Source organism: Botryllus schlosseri, chromosome 6 (genome assembly GCF_051294905.1).
Source record: "Botryllus schlosseri isolate E-star chromosome 6, Bs_hap1, whole genome shotgun sequence".
Classification (NCBI taxonomy): Eukaryota; Metazoa; Chordata; class Ascidiacea; order Stolidobranchia; family Styelidae; genus Botryllus; species Botryllus schlosseri.
Genome location: NC_137241.1, coordinates 17,953,324 through 17,977,222, shown reverse-complemented (window position 1 = coordinate 17,977,222; position 23,899 = coordinate 17,953,324). Strand labels below are relative to the sequence as shown.

General features: G+C 39.5%; 3 protein-coding genes across 3 annotated transcripts; 2 read left to right on the top strand and 1 right to left on the bottom strand.

Moving 5' to 3' along the window:
* Positions 1 to 1,111: 1,111 nt before the first annotated feature.
* On the top strand, positions 1,112 to 1,796 carry LOC145440208 (uncharacterized). The gene is made up of 3 exons (XM_080317779.1): positions 1,112 to 1,184; positions 1,279 to 1,474; positions 1,541 to 1,796. Exons 1-3 carry the CDS (start codon positions 1,118 to 1,120, stop codon positions 1,686 to 1,688), a joined length of 411 nt encoding a protein of 136 aa, XP_080173905.1. The 5' UTR covers positions 1,112 to 1,117; the 3' UTR covers positions 1,689 to 1,796.
* A 1,452-nt stretch (positions 1,797 to 3,248) lies between these two features.
* On the top strand, positions 3,249 to 7,220 carry LOC145440190 (uncharacterized). The gene is made up of 2 exons (XM_080317766.1): positions 3,249 to 3,542; positions 6,921 to 7,220. The coding sequence occupies exons 1-2, from the start codon at positions 3,532 to 3,534 to the stop codon at positions 7,162 to 7,164; spliced, it is 255 nt and encodes an 84-aa protein (XP_080173892.1). The 5' UTR covers positions 3,249 to 3,531; the 3' UTR covers positions 7,165 to 7,220.
* Positions 7,221 to 11,798: 4,578 nt separating this feature from the next.
* LOC145441300 (T-cell immunomodulatory protein-like) lies at positions 11,799 to 23,899 on the bottom strand. The gene is made up of 13 exons (XM_080319124.1): positions 23,697 to 23,899; positions 22,789 to 22,876; positions 20,518 to 20,676; positions 19,012 to 19,171; positions 17,970 to 18,165; positions 17,776 to 17,912; positions 17,313 to 17,402; positions 17,121 to 17,252; positions 16,352 to 16,556; positions 15,473 to 15,556; positions 15,225 to 15,405; positions 13,787 to 13,898; positions 11,799 to 12,193 (listed from the first exon to the last, which is right to left on the bottom strand). Exons 1-13 carry the CDS (start codon positions 23,784 to 23,786, stop codon positions 12,016 to 12,018), a joined length of 1,812 nt encoding a protein of 603 aa, XP_080175250.1. The 5' UTR covers positions 23,787 to 23,899; the 3' UTR covers positions 11,799 to 12,015.

The window sequence follows — 23,899 nt, the reverse complement described above, 5'->3', positions numbered from 1 at the left end:
CGCCATCAGGTAGCAGAAACTGCTTCAATATATCCATTTCGCCAAGTTTTTTCGTGTACCTTACTCTCTGCCTGAAGCTGAAGCCTGACGAACCACCAATTCAAATCCAAACTGAAATCGAGCGCGCTCTACCGTAACGAAGGTGGTGACCCCACTGCGTCACAGGGAAATATGTATATTGAAATATTACCCTTAAACTTAGTGTTGGGTCAAGTGAGTAATATTATTTTACATATACCATGATTTAATGTGATCTCCAAACGTACCGATAGTTCATGAATGCGAAATTGATGATACATTACTAAGTATAAATTTTCTTGAAAATAAGCCGCAGTGGCGAAGTGTTACATGTAAACGGAGAAATACGCAGAAGCGTTGCGACGATAATGGCCCAATGCGTTTATATGCCCAAAAAGTGTGTCTGTACGCAGAAAAAAGTGTTATGAAGTGTTCAATACGACCTTGCGGATTTACAGTGTACGTTCGAAAACACCTGATGTGCAATGTGCATACGTGAAGTCAAATGTGGTCAAAATTAAGTTTTTTGAAGTAAAAAAAATGTCATATTTAAATTATTTTCTAGGTAAAAATATTCCGTTTTTAGGTCAAAATAGTCGCCCTAGTCATCACCTACCTATAACATCAACAATCGATGGGGATGCAGATCTCAGAAGTGCTCATATACTCTGGTATCTATGTTTCTCTAGTGTGCCACCGACCACAACGTGGCATAATTAAATAATTCAAAATCCATATAACTTCAACTTCCACCTATAATTCACGTAAACATCCAAATCCACAGAGATGAATGTACTATTACAAAAGTTGCATACCCAGCATTAGCGGGGCTAAGTGCATTCTTGGAAAGATTAAATGCCTAATTACTCTAATCAGCTGCTGCAACCTTCTCAAAAACACAATTCCCCGCCCAAGGCGGCGACAATAAGAGCTCAAATCTTCACTAGAAATGAAATGTCAGTCAAAACTAATATCGTACATTTACCAATATACCGAAACTGAGCTCTAAATCTAAATCCAGTCAAGATCCACGACGTGTGGAAGATATCGTTTAACGAAAGGATAAGGTAGGCTATAACTTATAGAAAAATAGTCACCAATGGGTACCAATAAAATTTTGCTCTGCGTCATTATTGTCTTTGTCGCACATGTCGGGGAATCTGAGGGTGAGTATAACCTTGACCTAGTCAATTTGAAGCATATTTTAATATACGGCACTGTGAACTATGTACGTTGTACATGTACAATGTACATGTACAGGTTGTCATAGAAAACGGAAGAAACGTTCGTACTCCTATGTCCCTCTGCCTCCGACAGTGGTTAGATTTTTCCCTGGATGCATGAGGCGCCAGCTTTATGCAGTTCCACATTATGGAAAGCGGGCTTGGAACGGAGCAGTTAGTTTCGCCTTGTTCCATAGTCAATGGTACTTGGAGGCCGACTCTCTGTGTGGAAAGTAAGGGATGTAATGTAATATTGAAGGCATAGTTGCGGTTGGAATCTTACTTTCGTTATTCACTAGCGAATTTGACCACACTGTGAACTGTTGGATCAATCTCTTGACCAATTTCATATCCAAAGATTCTCCAGCACTTTTGGCCGCGCAGAGATGTGTCAAAGCGTACAATGATAATTTTGACAGGAGACTGTATTCCAGACCAGGCAAGTAGAACTAAATAGATTCATCACGGTAAAGATGTGGGATAGCCCATTTCAAATTTTTCATTTGTTTTTATTGAGTAATAGAACCTCATAAATGTCACAATAACGCTTGACCTAGATAAAATACGCATGCACGAGATAAATTACACGATCCCTAGTAAGTATTTCTACTTTAATTTTTGTTATAAATTCAAGAAAATTAAATTGAACATGGGCCTTCATGTACAGGGCTGGCCAACCTTTTCAGCCAAAGGGCCACATTCTATCGACGAAATATTGCGCGGGCAACTAGCCGCGCGAAGCGCGAAAATTTTTCGAAGTTCATAGCTCAATAGTATTTTCACTTAACTATATTGCGGGCCTGCAGTATATCGCTGGGCTCAGTTTGCCAGGACTGGACTATTCAGCGCCTGGACATATCAATTTCGAAAGCTTCGACCAACATGCGTCAATCATTTTGTGCCAAGGTTTCAGAGTCTACGGTCTTTCTGCGAGCGCAAACGCTAGGTCGCATATGTTGAACGACACTTTGTCTCGTAATCGAGAATAGTTAGACTCAATCTGATACATTAGGCGTTCTTTCATTTTCACAAAGGGATAATTAAAAGCAAGAAATCGAGTGACGACATTTTGCGCGAAGCGTGTAGATAATATTTACTTTTGATAAATTTTACACAAATTATTCTGCTTTATTGTAGTGTACGAAGATCTACCAAATTGGCTCATGGAAAAGCCAATGCAACGTAACTGATATTTTAGTCATCACATCTCAAGTGTTGCGGCGAGACTAATCAAATGTTTGGTTGGCCTTGCAAGTTCACAATCCGTGCAATTCATTTTTATAACATTACCAATTTCGGAAATTACCTCGCGGGCCACTCAAAACCTTCTCGCGGGCCACGGGTTGGCCGGCCCTTTACTAGACAAATCTTCGATCTGAATTACAACATGCAGACAGTGACGATCTATCATACTTGTGAATATCCGTTTTTTCGCAGTAACAATATCAAGTCGAAATAACGCGATAAATTGACATCGCGAATGCGCATTGTAATGTTGCTATTACTTTTCAATTTTACTATGATTTTTAATTGGTTTTACTGGACACGAAATATTACACGTATCAAAATGGCTCTTGACTCGAAGTCACATTTTCGATTCAATTTTCCAGTCACTGAATATTCCACTTATACAAAACATTCAGAAACCTCTCAGGCTCATCCATTAGACGGGACCACGTCATCAATAACGCAATCCTTATTCAGTGAACTCTAATTCCATTTGCGTTTCCGTTATGATTAATTCCATCAGCAGTGAAATCGCAAACACAACAGTTCCAACATGCCCTTAACTGTCGCCATATAGAGGACCTGACCGCCATTCTAATATTACTACTACCATATGTAACTTTATGCGTAAAATTATCTGGAGATAGGGGTACACACAAACCAAAACGCACATATAGGTTTAACACCCCGTGGCATGGGTAAAAAGTTGCGTTCTACTGACAGCAAAAGTACTTCCTTTTGGGGTATTTCCGGTGGATTTTTATTTATCAGGGCAACGTCAACAAATATAGTTTGGTAACCGTTGGGCTTGATGCTAGAGGTGGAATAGCGAGTTAGCGGCCACATGTTAATTATAATTCTAAACACTATAACTGTGAAACTATAGCCTTTTTTCTTAGAATATCCCAAGGGCACCGCCAAATCGGATAATTCAGCGTGTCCAGCTGTGAAACCAAACGTGTATCGCAAAAAATTCACGAAAAGGGTAAATAAGAAGGGTATTGCTGAGGAAGACAGCAGTATTTCGCGACTGGATGATGTTATAGAATTTGCTCGCAATGACATGATCTGCCCGTCAGTGAGATATTCGGTGACTGTATTCCATGTTTCCTATACTTGCATATTTGCACCATTGTAAGCTGTCTTGTTACTATATCGTGTAGGCTCCGGTTTATCTTGATGGTGATGCGACTCATGTTATGGTCGCTCAGTTTTCGGTGCCACCAGGAGCGGTGATGATTAAGTATGTGAGATCGTCTGCAAATAAATCGAAAGTAGGGATATTCAATCGGCGGAATGACAATCCTATTCACCTGTACGTAGTAGACTATACATTTGTTGCCTGGCAATAACTCGAATGGACGTGAAAATTTCATTGTATAAAGACGCCGTTGGGGCAGTGTCTGTCGAAGACTACAATAGGGTCCATCAAGCACTAGGTGTCGCCAGACTTTGGGTGTTAACCGCCGTTGTTCCAAAGTTTTAATTCATCCTTTAACGAGCTCACTGTCCAAGTAGAGCACGCTGTAGCCATTATTTACCAGTGTTGGGATGACTCGAGTCATGACTTGACTCGAGTCAGACTCGAGTCCCCTTTTTCGAATGACTTGACTTGACTCGAGTCACTTTGCTGAAATGACTTGACTTGACTTGACTCGACGTATCAGAAATGTGGATTGACTCGTGACTCGGAGCAAAATTGACGAGTCAATTTCAAGTCATTAAGTAATCGGTGTCGATAAAAAATCACTGTATCTTGCATATTTTCGAATTGTTCGCGAAACGCTGGTGGAACCCGTGAGAGCGACCAATCATTCAATGATCGTGCGCTTTACTGAACCTCCATTGTTATCTCACAAATAAATTGACCGCATGCGAAGTGATTGAAGCTTACAGCTTAACGTTGTCGAAAACTGGTGTAATAGCAGAATGTCTATATCTGTTCTCTGTTCTTACCTTCACCAAACCTCATGTTTTATTGAAATTGAATTCGAATATAGTTTATATAGTCCTCAACCGTTGGCGCAGGCTCGAATTGTATCATATCAATTTGTAAATGGGTAATGTATTGCATCTTATCAATTCCTTTCTCTATTCTCTATTTTGACTGGTAACTATAAACTGAGGCTATGCAATAACTTACATAGTTCAGCAGTTCTACGAATATGTGAGCGATACAGCGTCTTCTTGCGTGTCTATTTAACACCATATATTCCTTCATCGGTTAAAAATCAATGACCACGTAATCTGCATTTCAGATAGATAGCAAAATGCAATGACGAAATCATGCCTCATACTTCGGAAAGGCAACTTGACTTGAATTGTGACTTGACTCGTGACTTGACTTGACTTGACTCGACTTGACTCGAGTCACCTCCAAAAATCGACTGACTTGACTTGACTCGAGTCACCTTCGAAAATCGATTGACTTGACTTGACTCGAGTCAAAATGTGCAATGACTCGAAATGACTCGTGACTCGAAGGTAGTGACTTGATCCCAACACTGTTATTTACTGTCTGGATAGCAGCCTACAGGTTTCTGACAACGGTATCGCGTACGTAACAACTGCGGTTACCACCCAAAGTCTGGCGACACCTAGTGGTTTGATGGACCCTATTGGTTTCATCGGACTTGGACAGAGGTGGTCAAAGTAGTCAAGAAATCTACTCAAGTATAAGTAGAAGTAGCAACGAAAAAATCTACTCAAGTACGAGTAGAAGTACTTCATCCATAAGCAACCTAAAACTACTTGAAGTAGAAGCAGAATTGACTGACTTTAAAAGTACTCAAGTAAGTAAGTAGTTATGAAAACGATCCTAATTCGTTCACATGGACTGTAAAAAGGTGCAAATTGAGCAGAGGTGGTCAGTAACGAAGTACTTCTACTTTTTGAAGTACTTGAAGTAGATTTTGCCTATTCACACTACTTTTTAAGTAGTTATGATATTAGACTACTTCTACTTCTACTTGACAGTTTTCAGTTTTGTAGGCAAAAATAAGCGTAGAATACCTACTTACTTACTTACTTGTGAACCAGCACTCATACTTCTACTTGAGTAGAAATTCCGGCGTTACTTCTACTTCTACTTGAGTAGCGGCGGTGACTACTCTGACCACCTCTGAAATTGAGCTATGCGGTAGGTGACGAGCTTGAATCATATTGATTCATACCAGCAGGTATCTTCGCTGGCATAAGTATTCGTCCACATCATGGGATGAAAATGATAGTATTCATATGGAAATGCGATACTAATCCTCTGTTCTCTCGAACAGCACGTTTTAGAAAATAGCATGGTATGGCGCCATTCCCTATATTCTAAGGCTCGTAGTTTAGTCGAAGAGCAATACGGAGAAGTTGTATAGGATACGGTGTAAACACTTTGCGCGATTAGTAAACGTTAATAAAAAATATGGTGGACCGTAAAAATGCCATATTGTGTAGATTTATTTCCAGAAATTAAAGGCATTACTACACTTGCTTTTATAATTCAACATGTATGTTATCCAGACAAAAGAACTGATGATAATTAGAACTCAAAGTATATGATACTGCGGGGAATTGAAAGTGAAATATAATACTACTTCTAAAAGCAGAACATTTATTTTATGTTTTTAGTCCAGAAAATTTCAAAGGTGGTATGCTAAAACAGCTCTAAAACTAAAAAAAGTCAGAGTCCACTTTTCCAGATTTGGACATGCTAGATTGCGAAACATCAGTTTCAAACGTTATAAACTGTGATGAATTATTTGATATGGACGAAGGGCGACAATGTGGTGTGAACGGAACCACGCCAACCCTCTACCTAAATTTTATTCACCGATACCTTCGGGAAATCATACTGGTTACTCCGTATCCAGCACTGCGCGCGAAGCGCGACGAAAATTCTGGGCTTTACTAAACTTTTATGAACATTAAATGTTGATACTCCGTGAAAACAGCCCCGAAATTCCTCAGGCTATCTTCCTGTTGGAAGATTGAACTACTTCTACTTGACAAACTGAAAATAGCGAAAAGTAAATAAGTAGATCACAAAATATTACGAAGTAGAAGTAGAAGTAGCGAAAATCAGATCTACTTGAGTAAGTACCAGAAGTAGAGGGAAAATACTTGAGTACTTCGAAAAAGTAGAAGTACTTCGTTACTGACCACCTCTGGACTTGGAACCGCAATATTCCTGAGTTGGGTTGTTGAAGCATTATTACGAATATCTGAGGATCAGGATATATTAGCATGCGAAAGAGTAATTGTGACGAGCATTCGCATTGGACTACAAGTACAGAAAAATGTATGTAGCCTATACGGCACTCTCAAAAGTAGATTGTCACGTGAACTTTGTGTGTGACCATCAATCCATCAACATAGTTTTGCGGCACCCCTTGTTCTGTCTAAAAATTTCCACATCTATATCTTCATCGAGATATTATTGGGTTGAACGTAACATAATTTCAGGAACTGCAGCTGCTCGTCGGTGAAAACATCAAAAGAGGATAAGAAGGAATACATCTTCCCTGATGGTGAGACGTGTGGACAATGCTGGGTTACTCGGTTAGCAACAGATGTGCGCGAAGGATCGCGATTCAAGTTTACTGCCGGTCAACTTGCGGTGAGACTGACTGCTTTGCGAAAGAAGCCAAAACCACTACCGAAAACTGTTTACTACTTGCCACCTTATGGATTCCGCACGCAACATTAATTGAAATTGGGTGTTTCTGCTGTATATTTACTCTTGGCAATCGCATTACTGATCGTGCCGATTCCCAATGAAAGTATATCTTACTTCGTACCCTCTTCAGCAAGCAGGCAATATTATATATCGGCTTGTTTGTTCCCATATCGTTATACATATAGCCTACATTAGGCTTGTATATATGAGTTCATTCAAAAATCAAGAGGTGACAAATTTCGTAGAACGAGATATATCGTATAATTACAATTGAACCGGAATATAGATGGTATGTCAGAGGCTATCGAAAATGTCATTGATGTACATCAGGGGTGTCAAACATACGGGCCGCGGGCCGCATCCAGCCCGCCAGACTGTTTCATCCGGCCCGCGACGGCATTCTGAAGAATGGCTATATTATCCAAAGCATTAATAACAAATGTTGAGATTTTTAGTATGAAATACTTTCATAATTTCAATAATCCATGAAGGCAGAAAGTGTCGAGTATGTTCATTGTTCATATAATTATAATACCCCTTTATAATACCCCATTATAATACCCTTTCAGTGGTGTTGCGGTTACACTATAGTCATAATCTGCAGCAAGTTGCTGCCATAGACACCAAATTAAGAGACGGAAAAAGAACTGCACATAGTGAGTTCGCAGTTTTATGTAAAAACGGACCCAAAAGTAGATATGCGCAGAAGTGAAAACGTCAGTTAGAAACCGGTATATGCAGATTGCACAGTGCACACTGAATGAAAAGAAAAGAAGATAGTATAGAAAAATGCAAGCGACAAAAAATGGGGTGGCATGTCGGTCACGGCTTTTCGGGCGCCCACTAGACACTGTCCAAGTGTGCATACAATTTGTATAAGCTTTAGACACAAAGTTTACCATGTATGCCAAGTTTATGTATCAGTTCCACTGCGGTCATTGCCCCGAATATTTCAATGACTTCTTTGCCTCGGAATCAAAAGCGCACAAGGACAACACACGCGCGTCCACGTCGTCCAAATATCATAAGATCGACCGAAAAGATCATCGCTCTATCAAATATGCCGGACATGACGTGTAGAACAGTATTCCGTCGGTCATCCGACTACAGATAACTAACCTACGGAGGTTAGTTATCTATAATCCGACAGTCGACGAGCATGTCCACATTCAAGTCGAAATAAAAGCAATTACTAATAAATAAATACTAGTCCGACCTCAAGATAATCTGGTTCCTAAGACTACTCCAATTCATTTCGACACTTTCCTATCTTTTCATTGTATCGCATTTTTTGGGCCTACGAATGTCATAGGCACCGGACCTTTTATTTTCTAATGATCACTTTTCGCGTTTGTGTCTCTCAAGTTTGGGCCCTAATTTTGTTTGGGTTCCCTTTTTAGCGAAGTTGCATTTTCTTGCTCATGTCAATGTCAGGACCAAGTACAGGCTGGAGAAAATCATAAATTGTACAAAATGTACATTAACTGGCTTGGACCCCACCCGAATGATTGAGTCGATAGAAGGCAGCGTCAGCGAGAGAGAGGTAATATTCATCTGACGACCATGCATTGTGATTGAGTTTTGGCATTGTGACGCAACAATTCTGTCAGGCAAAACGAGAGTGAAGATGAGAAGGAAGAGCTAGACGCTCCTGTTGCGTCACAATGCTAAAACTCTATAACAATCCAAATTTCTAGGCTGATTTTCGGGGGTTCCAGGACCATGAACAAAATAAAATTTATATTTTCGTAATCAGTATAGCAGCAGCTTTCCATTGATATCCGTTTTATTGAATTTAGCGCTCGGCAAGCCGGTCAAAAATGACCGTAAAGTTGCATTTCGTCAAATGGGAAGTATGACGTAACCCAAATGCAGTGAGCCATTCAGTCTCGCTGTGTCCACACCAAAGATGAGCGGATTTGAAATTTCTATGTCTAAATCCAATCCAAATCCGAACATTCAAATCCAAATCCAAATCCTAATCCATAACTTTTTCATATTCACGTCCATGTCCAATTATAGATAACTAACCTACCGTAGGTTAGTTATCTATAGTCCAATCCTAATCCGATTCCAACTGGAAATTCAGAAAAAATACTGATTTATGCAATGGAGGGATTCGAAGATTTTCTTTCACAACCAACGATTCACTTGATTCAAGATAACTTAGTAACCATAAGTAGGCTACATTAATAACTGATCAATCAAAAGCGCACAAGTACAACACACGCGCGTCCACGTCGTCCAAATATCATATGATCGACCGAAAAGATCATCGCTCCATCAAATATGCCGGACCTGATGTGTGAAATAGTATCCCGCCGGCCATCCGACAGTCGACGAGCATGTCCACATTCAAGTCGAAATACAAGCAATTACTACTAAATAAATACAGACCATCCTCAAGATTACCGGACCACGACTGACCTATCGATCTCGCTTCCCATGACATGCCGCCCTATTTCTTGTCGCATTCTTCTTCTATACTATCTTCTTTACTTTCATTCAGTGTGCAACTGTGCATGCCTCCTCTTTACATCGCCTAGGCCAAGGTGGGTGTCAGATTCCATAGACTACTCCTTGTCGCTTCGACATCTTCCTGTCTTTTCATTGTATCGCAAATTTGTGGTGTATTGAACTGATAAAATTGCTAATAAACCAATGATAATGATGATGATGATGATCTGAATAAAGTTTGTCGCCATTCGCCACACGACATTTCAATCTCCCAGAAAATAGATAAAACCAATCCAAATCCTAATCCGTTCCGAAAAAAATGTCTAATCCAAATCCAATCCAAATCCGACAAAATTTCACAAATCCTGTTTTTTCAAATCCTAATCGGTAATGCTTACGGCAGAGGAATTATAACAATTTTGAGTGAGTTTAAATAAATGAACTTGTATGGGGGGTGAATTTCTACGAGAATGGTTGATTTCAAATCGTATTTTAACACACTTCTAATTCGAAATCAGACAAAGGCAATACATTTTTGAAAAGAACTAGTTTCATACTTTAGGATTCTGCAATAAAAAAAATTTGGAAAATTTTGTTAGTTCAGCAGTACCTTACGGCCTTAAAAAGCGGGACGTTTGGCTGACTGGTCGGGACGCCGGGACAATAAGTTAAAAAGCGGGACCATCCCGCCTAAAACGGGACGTATGGTAAGCCTACAGGAGTGGCATCTCTGCCATAGTCCTAGCTAGAGTACTGCCTTTCTCCTGTCACTAGAACTTTACCAACCCGTTCTCATTGGCTTAAGCCTTACAATCACATTCATTGTTACGCATTTTCGGGTATATAAACCCACGTTTTCTCTGTGACGGCCCTTGAGATCTGAGATTTACCCCAGCGGCTGGCGTACTTTTCTCTGCAATATATCCGACCGGGTGAACTCGTGTGAGTTAAGGAATCAACGCCTAAGACAGCAAGCTACAAGCAAGTCGTTCAGCTACCTACTGCTCCAGCACGACACACCCTTTTACTGTCACACCAGTTAACTGTTCTGGAATGTGTATCGAAAATTTTATTGCGTTTTGTTCACAAAATCTCATTTTTCAACTCCGGATAACCAATCTTGGCGTCACAAACGCATCCAGCACGACCGGTATGACATGAAATAACGCTGTCGCAAAATTTTGAGGGTTACCGGTATAGGTTCACCATATGTTTTATGTTGCAGTTATGGGCGATTGTCTTGCGTACTTGTGTCTTTTGTACTCAAACAAGCAAATAGCTACTCCGTAATCACAGAATTTATGGGTAGTGGGGAAGGCTCGGAATAAGTCTGAAGTGGGGCACGAAGACAAAAAGTTTGGGAACCACTGCAGTAGACGCTCGTTCCTGCGTTAGTCCTTGATCTGACAACTCAACGACATCGCAACGACAGTATTGCCTCAGATAAATGTAATGGTCAAATGTATGGAAAATACAGTAGGATATGGCGGATGAGTCTGGCATAATTCAAATACACGGGCTTCCGGAACGCACAGTCTGCAGTAGGGTCGCATTTAAAACAAACGGTGTTTTAAACAGTGTTTTAAACAAAGGCATTTTAAAGAAAAAAATGTTTGTTTTTTCAAGTTGTAAAATTATGCCATAATTGTGTATATACAAAAAACATGTTGCATGAGCCTACGGATACTTACCACCAGATATAGCCGACATGTCGATATGGGATGGTTGGAAACCTCAAAATAGTAGGTTCAACAATAATAGTACAGGCATTCCGTCAAAGGAGCTATATTTACCCTATATTTTCAACCGTCAATGTCAATCCACAATGGCTTCACAATTGAATATTCGTGATGTCATGCCTTATAAAAACAATAAAAAACATATTTTAAATTATGGCCTTGTTTTAAACATGTCTGTTTTAAATTGATTTTTGTTTCAAATGCAACCCTAGCCTAGAGTAATATTAAAACGTCGACCTGGTTCACTAATATGAATGAGCTATGCTCAATCATAAGATTTAAGATCCTATTGCAATAATATCGTATGAAGTCACGACTTTACACAATTCACTATCCTATTGAATGCTGCTGGTCGATAATTGATTTGACACCTACGCCTATCCAAAAGCCTGTCGTACATTGCGCGCGGCGGCAGCGTTGAGCTTTTCAGCTAATGCTCAACATGCTACATAGCAGTCATACCAAACATTCGCGTGTCACAATATATTTAAAATTGCGATTCCGACAAAACCCTCTACGAAACAAAGGCACAGTGCGCTGCAGATGTAGAAATTGAAATTCGGAGGCCGCCTACATGTAAACCCCTTCCGCGGTCCGGAATCGCTGACGCCGTGAATTCGTTTCCCGATACTGGCGCGCAAACAGGAGACCAACTCAGGCTCGCGAAGACTGAGTATGATATACATTACATTGCGTCGAAATGGAACCGGTGAGCTTCCTGTATCTTTTCCTGCTTGTCTTCCCTCCTCTCGAGCCAGTGAAGTACCATCGTCATCACCACTAACACGCCCATCGTGCCGACAAGCACCAGTCCCGTCGTGACCACGTTCTGTCCAGGAGTTAGAAGCAGTTTGTTGCTCCAACTAAACGAAAGCGACCGTCACTACCGGGGATGGAGATCGGTTGAGCGGAATTAGAAAGTGAAAGGTTCAAAAAGTCCTCAAGTAATTGCAACAAGATTATGTTGTCGAGGGTTAGCATACTTCAACAGTTCATCTGAGGTGGCTACCAGAGATGAGCGGATTTGGAATTGCTATGTCCTAATCCAATCCAAACCTTCAAATCCTAATCCTAATCCATAACTTTTGTGTATTCAAATCCGCGTCCAATCCTAGTCCGATTCTATCTTGAAATTCAGATAAAATGCTAATTTACACAAGGCAGGAGTTGGAAATTTTTCTTTCACAACCAACAATTCTCTTGATTTAAGATAACTTGGCATAGGGCTGCACCTCTCATGTTCATTGCCACCGGGTGTACCATAGTGTAGTGTACCACAATTACATAGTGTCCTATATGGTGTCGACACAGGCAAATCTCACGCCTCAGTGAAATTGTATCACGTCACAATTTCCATTTGACTACAGGCAATTTGACGGTCATTTTTGACCGGCTTGCCGAGCATTAAATTTGGTAAAACGGGTATCAATCGAAAGCTGACTCTGCACTGATTATGAAAATATAAATTTTATTCCGCTCGTGGCCCTGGAACTCCCACAATCAGCCTCGAATTTTTCATTGTTATGGAGATTGGCATTGGGATGCAACAATGCTGAACAATGCTGTCTGGCTCTTTTTCTCTTGAGCTACTCTCTCGTTTCGCCAGACAGCATTGTTGCGTCCCAATGCCAATCTCCATAAAAATCAAAAATTCGAGGCTGATAGTGGGAGTTCCAGGGCCACGAGCGGAATAAAATTTATGTTTTCGTAATCAGTGCTGAGTCAGCTTTCGATTGATACCTGTTTTACCAAATTTAATGCTCGGCAAGCCGGTCAAAAATGACCGTCAAATTGCCTGTAGCCAAATGGAAATTGTGACGTGACGTGATACAATTTCACGGAGGCGTGAGATTTGCCTGTGTCGACACCATATAGGACACTATGATAATTACATCAATGACTGATCTGAATTAACGTTTGTCGCCATTCGCCACACGACATATCAATCTCCCAGAAAATCGGTCAATCCAATCCAAATCCTAATCCATTCAGAAAAAAATCTCTAATCCAAATCCTACAAAATCTCGCAAATCCGGTTTTTTCAAATCCTAATCCTAATCCATGATCATCTCTGGTGGCTACCTTCGAAATTACAGGATTTGAGACAAATAGAAAAAAAACGAAAAAGACCAATGACACTGCAAATAGATAGAATCCTCAAAAATATATTCGTTACGCTGATAAAGGTGCCATTTCGCTACGGTACTAGGTAGTATTTCGTTACTAACAAAACAATGACCACCTCTCCTGTCTAAATGAGATGGTGAACTCTATTCACGCCTACACTTTATCTCCAATCAAATACAACCAGAACTGCGCTAACTTGACCTCGGTGTTTCCCGAATTCCGCCATCGCATTCAAGCCACCGACTCATACTTGGGACCAGTCGACTATACAAACGTTGGAACGCGAACAAGCAGACAAATGAAGGGATATACCTCAAACATGAACTGACCTGCTCGGGGAATTCCGGGGGTTCGGTATGACATAGAGCTGAGAATTAGGTATCAGCATTGACCAGGTTTGGTTGAGCGGCTTGAAAGGGTTCGCAGACAGTTGCGCTATGTCTGAAAATACGCACACAGATAACATGGTCATTTTAACTGGGTCACCACAGCTATGGTTTGAACAAATTCTGCTGCAGGTAGATATGTTGCAGTCAGTAAAAATATGAAGTGGTTTTGTCTCCGATTCCAATTCAACAGTATCAAAAGGTCAAAACTGTTTATCCTCAACATTTCCAATTCATAGATAAATTTGCCACGCAGTATAGCTGCCTCGTGTAATTGATGTTCGGAAGTCCGTTTCGAAACCAGCATCATGTATATGGGGCAAATACTGGGGATGGTGTGAACGTGAGGTTCACGTTCGCGTTCTGTGTGAACCTCAGAAATTTAGAGGTTCGCTTTCACAAACAAACCTTAGTAGGTTCTGCACTGTGAACCTTTTATATATTACAATTTTCCACGTCATTATAACATTTTTGGTTACAATTCATTGCATTTCAACTGCGGGCCACTCTATGCATGGCGCTGGCAGCACAAAAAAAGTCAACACTAAACGAGCATGCACCTTGATAATCTATATTTTACTTGCTTTGTTACAAAAGTTTGCTCGAAATATCCCGTTTTCAGTTTGTAAATATTTAGTGACTCTCTGCTATGAGCTTGACCCGCAATCACACATTATCAAGAGTGAAATACGATACATGTAGGTAGGTATGGTGAGCGAATGATGCTTATTCAACCAATCAATGAAATTCATATAAAGAATACATCATTGTCGAATGTAAAAAATCTAGCAGGCGTACGGGGACCATCTTGATTTGTTATGTTTATTGTATCATACAAAAACAAATCCGTGCTATTGGGGTGTTGGCTACTCCTGTATTCCTTGTAAATGGGATAATATAGGTAGCAAGTATGGAAACCCTTTCGACACTCTGCTCAATATCAATGCATCAATACTCACACGCCGAATACATATTCCAGTCTGGCCTGGACCGTTAAGGCGTAAGCTTGTATTCCCTTGCAAGTCTTCATCGAAATTGTTGACAAAGAGACGGAAAATATTGATTTTATGGGATTATTATATCATTTGATTGCTCCAGTTGATATATTTGACGTTTAAAAAGTCAGTATGTACTTCAGCATTGTAGCATTGTGACATAATGTGGCCCGAGTCGTCTGTAGGTAGCGTGTTTTACATTAATACATCACGTCACTGATATAAAGGGTTGGAATCAACAATTTGACATGACGTGACGTCATGAGGTTCACGTTCGTGTTCACACAGAACCTTTCAAAATGGTTCGCGTCCAGACGAACCTGAACCTTTCAGAGGTTCACACCATCCCTAGCAAATACCTTGGAAACAAACCGAAACATTCATACCTTTGACCTCTTCCACCGTAACTCCGTAACTAGAATCCGTTATCAGCGGCACAGGTATAGAAACGGTTAGCGTATCGACGAAATTCGCCTGCTGCCCGAGTCCGAATATCACAAACGGCAGTTGCAAGGACATGTGAGCCGACTGCGAGAGTTGACCGAGACGACCAAGCTGCTTTTCTCCCTTCAGACGCAAAAATTGCTTTCAGAATTACACCCTCAAGCGAAAACCTAACTGACGTCATACATACCGAGAGAGTCGTTGTCTCATATGTAATTTGAGGTCCGGGGATATTGACACTGTACACGGGATTTGCAGACAGACCAGTTAGTACCTGGAAATTGACAAAAACCATGATATTCAGCGCGCCACTACGATAGGTTTATGTATCATAATGACGTCTAGAGTGTCGTTAGAGGTTGTCAAAGTAGTTAGCATTGCAACTTAAATAGAAGTAGATGTAATAGCGTAAAAAGTAGAAGTAGCAATTTACAAAATATGACACGCCTCAATCTTTTTTAGTCAATTAATTGGAGATGGTTTATTTAGAATTGAAAGATGCACCATTGCAGGTAACACATAAAATAACTAATGACAATGTGAATGCCTGCAATTTTCAATAAAAAATATTCAGTTATCACGATACAGGAGTTATTTCGGTCAGTTTCCATGAAAATATTACTGGCGTAAAAGTGATGCAAACCTATCCACAAACTAATTTCTAATTCAAAAAATCAAAAGCGTACAAGAGTAAGTAGTCTTGCTTCAATAAACGTTCACTCAAAGCAGAAGTAGTCTAAAAGCCTATACACTTGATCAAGTAGTGCAAGCAGACAAAGGCTTGAGAAAAAGTAGAAGTACTTAATTACTGACCAGTGACCACCTCTGGTTGTGAGTTCTGGCTGAAGTGTTTCAATTTAGCACAGAAGATTAGCTTCTGCGTAGTAAGGCCCGCACTAGTTAGAGTAAAATTGAACTAGCAGTTGTGGAGTGGAAGATTCCGATCAGTTCACAACATGATAGTAGACTGGGCTAGAAAGTACTATAAAAAGATGCCTGTATATCATTTTGAAGATACAATGAAGGCAACATGCAAATATTTGCACAACTCAACAACATGATTACTCACCTGAACCCGCAAAAACGTGACATCGTCCGCTATCTGGTTTTTATAGCCTTTCATTTTCAATTTTCCGTCTTTTTTGGTAGTAATAATAACGTCCATGGACCCGTCCATTTCAAAATCGTAAAATGACGCGTAGACTACATCGTCCGAATTGGGCAAGATCACCGGACTGCCGAATTGACGCCCCAGAACGGAACAGTAATCGGCTCTGAGAAATATTATTCAAGTAATGACTTATCCAAAAGTGAATTCGGAAAGCACCGGACTGAGAATTATAATCCAAAATAGCTGTAATAAAAAAGATCTATTTTCCTATTGTAGAAAGATTTATCGGAGAGTGTCACTTTTCATGCTTGCATCTAGGGTGCGAACGTGGTAAATTTCAATACAGAATTGGAGATTGAATATGGATTCTGGCTAAATGTTCCGAGTTCCTGAGAATCTGAACACTAGCCTATTCACCAAGCCAAAAAGTGTGAGACGAAATAGACAGTGTTCAGTACAGCTGCATAGAAACTCGGGATTTCATCGAAGAACAACCTTGGCTAATCTAGTAGACAGATATGTATGTTTACTTTTAGGAATGTCAGGATCCAACATCGCAGTTTCATGGATTTTCAATATTATGCTCAGTACATAGGCATCGATAATTCTGTGTAAACTGCCATTCAAATGTGGGAAGTTTCGAGCTAAGATTGCATACTTCCATTAAAATCTATGATTAATGCCCCTTTCCTCATTGGAAATTCCAAAGAGTCAAATGCTTGCTTACTCGCATCCAATGTTGTAGAAAACGACCGCTTTGCGTTTCCCATTCTCGTCAGCCACTATCGTCATCAAATCCGGGTGAGAGTCCAGATTCACGTCGGCAATGTGCAAAGTGTTGTCGATAAGCTTCAACTCGCTAAAGAAGAACTCAATAATTTGGCTTGCTGGAAATGGTGTGAGTCAGGAAAAAAGTCACCTCGTATCAGAGAAGGACCAATTCTTTGGCAATTCAAAAAGCGTGTGCCACTTTCCGCTGGTATAGATAATAATTTTGCTATCGGTGCACCTGTCAAAATAGTGGTAAAATGCTTGGTTTTTACTTAAATCAGTAGAACTAACAGTGTTAACTGGCAAGCACTGGCCACTCAAAACTTTTCGGAAGGTGAGAGAGTTCTTTATTTCGTGGAATACTAAAGCATTAATAATACCTGAACATTGTCAGTCAATGCAAAATGTAGAATGGCGTAGCCTACAGTAGAATCGAACAAATTGACTAGAGCAGAGTACATAGCGCTGAGAAGTATCCAAAACTAACTGAAAACCACCCACCCAACCGTATGAGTCGGGTTACCACAATACCACACACAATATAAATCGTACAAATCAGTCCAAGACTTTGGTGTCAAAATAGGGAGACAGCTTTGAAAAAGACATCTCACCTGCCATCCAATGAAATGCATGTGGAGACCACAATATCTTGCTTCGCATTTGCTGTAAAGTCAGCGAACGTCGCATGACCGACATCTTTGGATTGTACTTGGATTACATCTGTTCTTATCATTCCGTTGCGCGTGCCCTGAAAAATTCCACTGCCCGTATTTTTCTGCGATAGAACTCATTCAAGTCTTCGTACCTTCCATACTTCGTAAGACGGCATCTTACGGTTGTCATCTTTACTCGTGACGAATAAATCGGCGGAGCCGTCGTCAGTCAAGTCAATGAATGCATGAGAGTGAGGTGAGAAGACTGGAGGGAGCGAGTTTTCATCAGGGAACGGTGACGAAATAGATTTCCATTCGACTTTATTCTTCTGGCCAAGTAAGAAGGCTCTGTCAAATATCGGTTTTATAAGATGTGTGTGCTGGGTTGAGAATACTTATTAAATTTGGACAAATTGGAAAATTTAGTAGAGAACGATCGGTGACTACTGGACCAGTATCAGTTTATTAATAATTTCATCATTCAAAACACCACAAGACTGCAATACAATGAAAAAATAGGAAGGTGTTGAAACGACTTGGAGTAGTCTTTAAAATCAGATGCCCAACTGGATCTAGGCGATGTAAAGAGGAGGCATGTACACTGAAACAATGCATGTATTGAGAAGGAATTATAACAGTAATAACAAAAATAACTGGTTTGCCTTCAATGCAACAAACCGCATGCCAGATTCCGTAGGCGAGTGGTTCTCAATCTTGTTGACTGGGAACGGCAAAATTTTAAAACTACATTTTCCAACCAGTAAATCCATCAACAAATGTAATGTATGCAACAAACTATATGTGTTATATGTAGTTTTACGGAAGTTTCTGCTGGGTAAACTTGATTCTCATTGTTCGGTTTCTTTTGAAGACTGTGATTTTGCTGTTCTCCAGCCTCTATGATACTGACAAACATCCCTACATTGTACTGACGTTTAAAATGTCTTCTTAGCTTTCACATGCAGCAAATCTTGGACTTACATTAAGTGCACAGTAGACCATGAAATCCATATTACGACACAATGCAGACAATATGCTCAAAAATTTTTAATTCAAAATTTCATGTCATATTTCTTCAAGTAATGGAAAAGGTTCCAACTTCTTGCATTTTGCAGTTAAGAAATTTTGACGCAATGATATCGTTACATTATGGAACAGAATATGACAGTAAAAAGGTAACACGGTACACGGTACCTGCTTTGATTCTCATATGCCACAAACAGGTCGCTGATCATGTCGCCGTTGGCATCGAGAACAAGAGGTTCGTCTACCAGCTTCTCAGAATAGCTGGTCGCGTTAGGTTCAAGCTTGTCCTGATCATTCCCCCAAAATACTTTCACGGAATAGAGATCGCCTGAAAGGAATGAGGCTTTATAAGGAATATAATCAGAGAAACTCATACCGGGAAGACCTAAGGAGTCACTGATAAATAATTATCGAGTTTCGAGTACAGTTATGAGGCAAATTTATAAAATTACACAATATAGCAAGACTGCATACAGGTCAGAAGGAGATAAATCAGCAGCTGACATCATTCAAGTATATCTGCAAAACTTGCTTTCTGAAACATGTCAAATCTTCTCTTCAAATAAGATTATCCAGGTGAGAACATGAAGGATTTGAAAACTTATCGACTATTGGTTATCATTAGGGTGATTTTTTTTTTGACCTATTAAACGGAAGATTTTGACCTAAAAAATCTAAATTTTGACTTTTTTTGACCTAAAAAAATTGAAATTTGACCAAATTTTGAACTCACGTATGCAAATTAGGTGTTTTCGCACATAATGTTAAAATTTGAAAATATGGTTGGCGGTACTAAACTTGAGTATTGCTTTCACAACTACATTCATTGCATTCATTGAATGTAGTTGTGAAAGCAATGTTAAAATTGTACTACTTATCTTCATTTCTGGTTGGAACTGTCTGTCCTTACAAAGTCGAATGGCCTAAAAAAACGTTTTTGGCTCAAAAACTGACAAATTTTTACATGAAAAAAACTAGTATTTTAACGAAATCTGGCCCTATGAAGAATTCCAGTAGTTACATTACGTATTATGGTGGAAATAATTCAAATTTGTTGTAGTACAACGAAAGATACTTTCCTACATTCTCGGGTAGAAAGTGTCTGTCATTACTAAGCACTAAGCAGCTTGCCAAGAATGGAGAAAGAACGTTCAACAGCAGCAGTTGTTGGCTGACAACACTGAAGTTGTGTGCACACTGCTGGTGACGCACCGTGTTGCTTCATTCTGACAATAATGTCTATATCACAATTTTTCAGCCTGCGCTTCTTGATATAAGAACTACGCAATGTCCAAGCAGTCTTGCTTCAGTTAGGATATTGCGGTACGTTGACCATAAAACCATGTCACTATTTGTTTCATTTGACCGTTTATGATTCACAATGAGCAGTCGATGGGCCGTTTACAACGGTAGGCCTATAAAGTAGGCTACAAGCTGTAAAATATCAAATGATAAGTTCACCGACAGCGCAAAATCTACGATACAAATGAAATGCAGAGGTCAAAAAATGTTTGACTTTGTAAACAATTTTGACAAAATTTGACCTAACACTACAATTTTGACCTAATTTTGACTTTTTTTGACATGTCAAAAAAAAATCGCCCTAGTTATCATCAATGTAAAAGTAAATGATTTGAGACTACCTCCGGTGGGCTAACATATTATAACACTTGCCGTCTTTGTATACGACCAACAGATCATTTTTTTCGTCTCCGTTAAAGTCCGCCGGAACAACTGACGTTGCAGAATCGCCAACATGTAACGATTGGTACTTCGTTAAAAATGGAGTACCCGCTGTTTGAGACCCCGTGTACAGGGTGAGGATTCCTGGTTCTGTAGTAAACAAATGATATTTCTTTTAATGATAAGTAAACCTACCTATAACCTATACAAAAAAACAGATTTCTTAATTTTATCAAACAGTTCTGACCATAAAATGAAAGAGAGGCAATAGGAAACAGCAAGCTATGAATTGGACGGAAATAGAAATTTAGTCAAAACTGACAACAAGGATCATGTATATGAGATTTCCAAACTGGATGTAATATGCAATAAATGGCAATTAAATGGCATCTCCGAAACTTGGTATATTTTCTATATTACCTACATGGTATGAATCAGTTATCTGTGCGGCAGACGGTCGCCAACCAGATCGAGTTACCATTTGAATATTCGAGTATGTTTTTTATAGCAACACTGATGCCTATTAATTGGCAATCAATCTTCATATCCACACGTCAATAGCATGCTGTGACAGTGGAGACAACAATATTTTTATTATCTCCATTTAAACAGCTTCTTTGAGGTACAGAACTTCAATATACAATTGAATAGTATATTCATATTATAATGAACCCGAATATTTTCGGCTGACACTCGTCAGGGGTAATCGTCAGCAACTAGTAGAGAATTCGAAAGAACAGCGTATATCAAGAATCGTAACACAAAATATGACGTCACCAGCACGAAATGTCGAATACGAGAGCGTTCAATGTACTATTTTTAGATGATACACGAACTCTTTTTGTTGACACAGCCTTGGCTGGTGTATTTTGATAAAAGTCGACTCCAAGGCGCACAAATGAAAGTGTGAGCGACCCTTTCCGAGTATGCGAAATCTGTCGTCTCGATAATTTACTCTCCATTTATCTCCAGTTATCTGTGCGGCAGACGGTCGCCAACCAGATCGAGTTACCATTTGAATATTCGAGTATGTTTTTTATAGCAACACTGATGCCTATTAATTGGCAATCAATCTTCATATCCACACGTCAATAGCATGCTGTGACAGTGGAGACAACAACATTTTTATTATCTCCATTTAAACAGCTTCTTTGAGGTACAGAACTTCAATATACAATTGAATAGTATATTCATATTAAAATGAACCCGAATATTTTCGGCTGACACTCGTCAGGGGTAATCGTCAGCAACTAGTAGAGAATTCGAAAGAACAGCGTATATCAACAATCGTAACACAAAATATGACGTCACCAGCACGAAATGTCGAATACGAAAGCGTTCAATGTACTATTTTTAGATGATACACGAACTCTTTTTGTTGACACAGCCTTGGCTGGTGTATTTTGATAAAAGTCGACTCCAAGGCGCACAAATGAAAGTGTGAGCGACCCTTTCCGAGTATGCGAAATCTGTCGTCTCGATAATTTACTCTCCATTTATCTCCAGTTATCTGTGCGGCAGACGGTCGCCAACCAGATCGAGTTACCATTTGAATATTCGAGTATGTTTTTTATAGCAACACTGATGCCTATTAATTGGCAATCAATCTTCATATCCACACGTCAATAGCATGCTGTGACAGTGGAGACAACAACATTTTTATTATCTCCATTTAAACAGCTTCTTTGAGGTACAGAACTTCAATATACAATTGAATAGTATATTCATATTAAAATGAACCCGAATATTTTCGGCTGACACTCGTCAGGGGTAATCGTCAGCAACTAGTAGAGAATTCGAAAGAACAGCGTATATCAACAATCGTAACACAAAATATGACGTCACCAGCACGAAATGTCGAATACGAAAGCGTTCAATGTAGGCTACTATTTTTAGATGATACACGAACTCTTTTTGTTGACACAGCCTTGGCTGGTGTATTTTGATAAAAGTCGACTCCAAGGCGCACAAATGAAAGTGTGAGCGACCCTTTCCGAGTATGCGAAATCTGTCGTCTCGATAATTTACTCTCCATTTACTAAGCAGTTCGCTGAAGTTTGCGAAATAAGCACAAATATCCTGTGTTCAACATACAGATTCTATAATAGACGCGCAGATACCTTTAAAAGGATTGTGGACTTGGGAATCGCTGTAAATCTGATTCGACGTGTTCTGCTGTTCATAGGTGATGTTCACGCTCATTGCAGTGCATACAGATTTCTACAGCGATTTCTGCCCTAATCGAAGATTTCGAAAATTTACCTTTCAATGCATATAAGTCTGTCTGTTTATCAGAATTGACATCGCCGTAAGCCGCTGTGCATCCATGGCCATCATCATCAATGAAGTTCTATTCAAATAATCAAGCAATAAAAAAAAAACAGTACATGCCTATTGCTTCGGTTTCAATAACCATAATTTCTGAAAATAACTAAAATTCTATTGTGAAACTTACGGGATATGGTCACATGTAAATTTTCTTGCATCCTACATATATCCCACCTATTATATAATAGGCATATTCAATATATATATTTTTTATGTCACTCTTTCATGTTTTCTCTCATATTTTACATCAATTTGTTTAGTGCGTCCTATAACATATATTTTGCGTCTTTGTAAAAATAACTTGTGTTTAGTATTTCATGCATTTGCGGTTATACAATAAATTCTCTCTCTCTCTCTCATAATTAAAGAGAAATCTTTCAATCCAATGAGTAATGATATAAATTAGTAAGGCTGACTACACCATAAATATTCGACGCAACACAAGAGAGAGAGAGAGAGAGAGTGAGAGATATTTTATTTGGGTGACAACACAAAAGGAAAAATAACAGTAGATGGCGGCATCATCAATATAGAAGCAAGGAATACGACTGAGTGTCCGCATCCACAACTTTCTATGTCGATCGTCCGCAATATCACATAGGGCTAGCTATAGCACAAGAGGACTAACTCAATTGGTGCCACTTCAGTTCATCAGTTCATTGATTTAAGAATTTTAATCGATTCAAAACATCACAAGATTGCGATAGAATGAAAGACAGGAAAGTGTCGAAACGAATTGGAGTGATCTTTTAAATCAGACACCCACCAGGGCCTAAAACATGTAAATATGAGGCATGCACCGTGAATGAAAAGCAATAAACAAGCGGTGAACTGAAAGTTACCTTCATCTCGATTTCTTGCATTTGAGGGAAATCACTCCTTGCACAATGGAGAAGATAGAAAAATAAAAATAGTACCTTGACTTCCAACATACTTAACAAAAATCTTCTACGAGTGGATCCAACTTTTATCAAACATTACAAATACGAATAGAAATAGCGACTATCGAGCGTCGACGTTCGGAAAAATGGTACTTTCCCTTTCA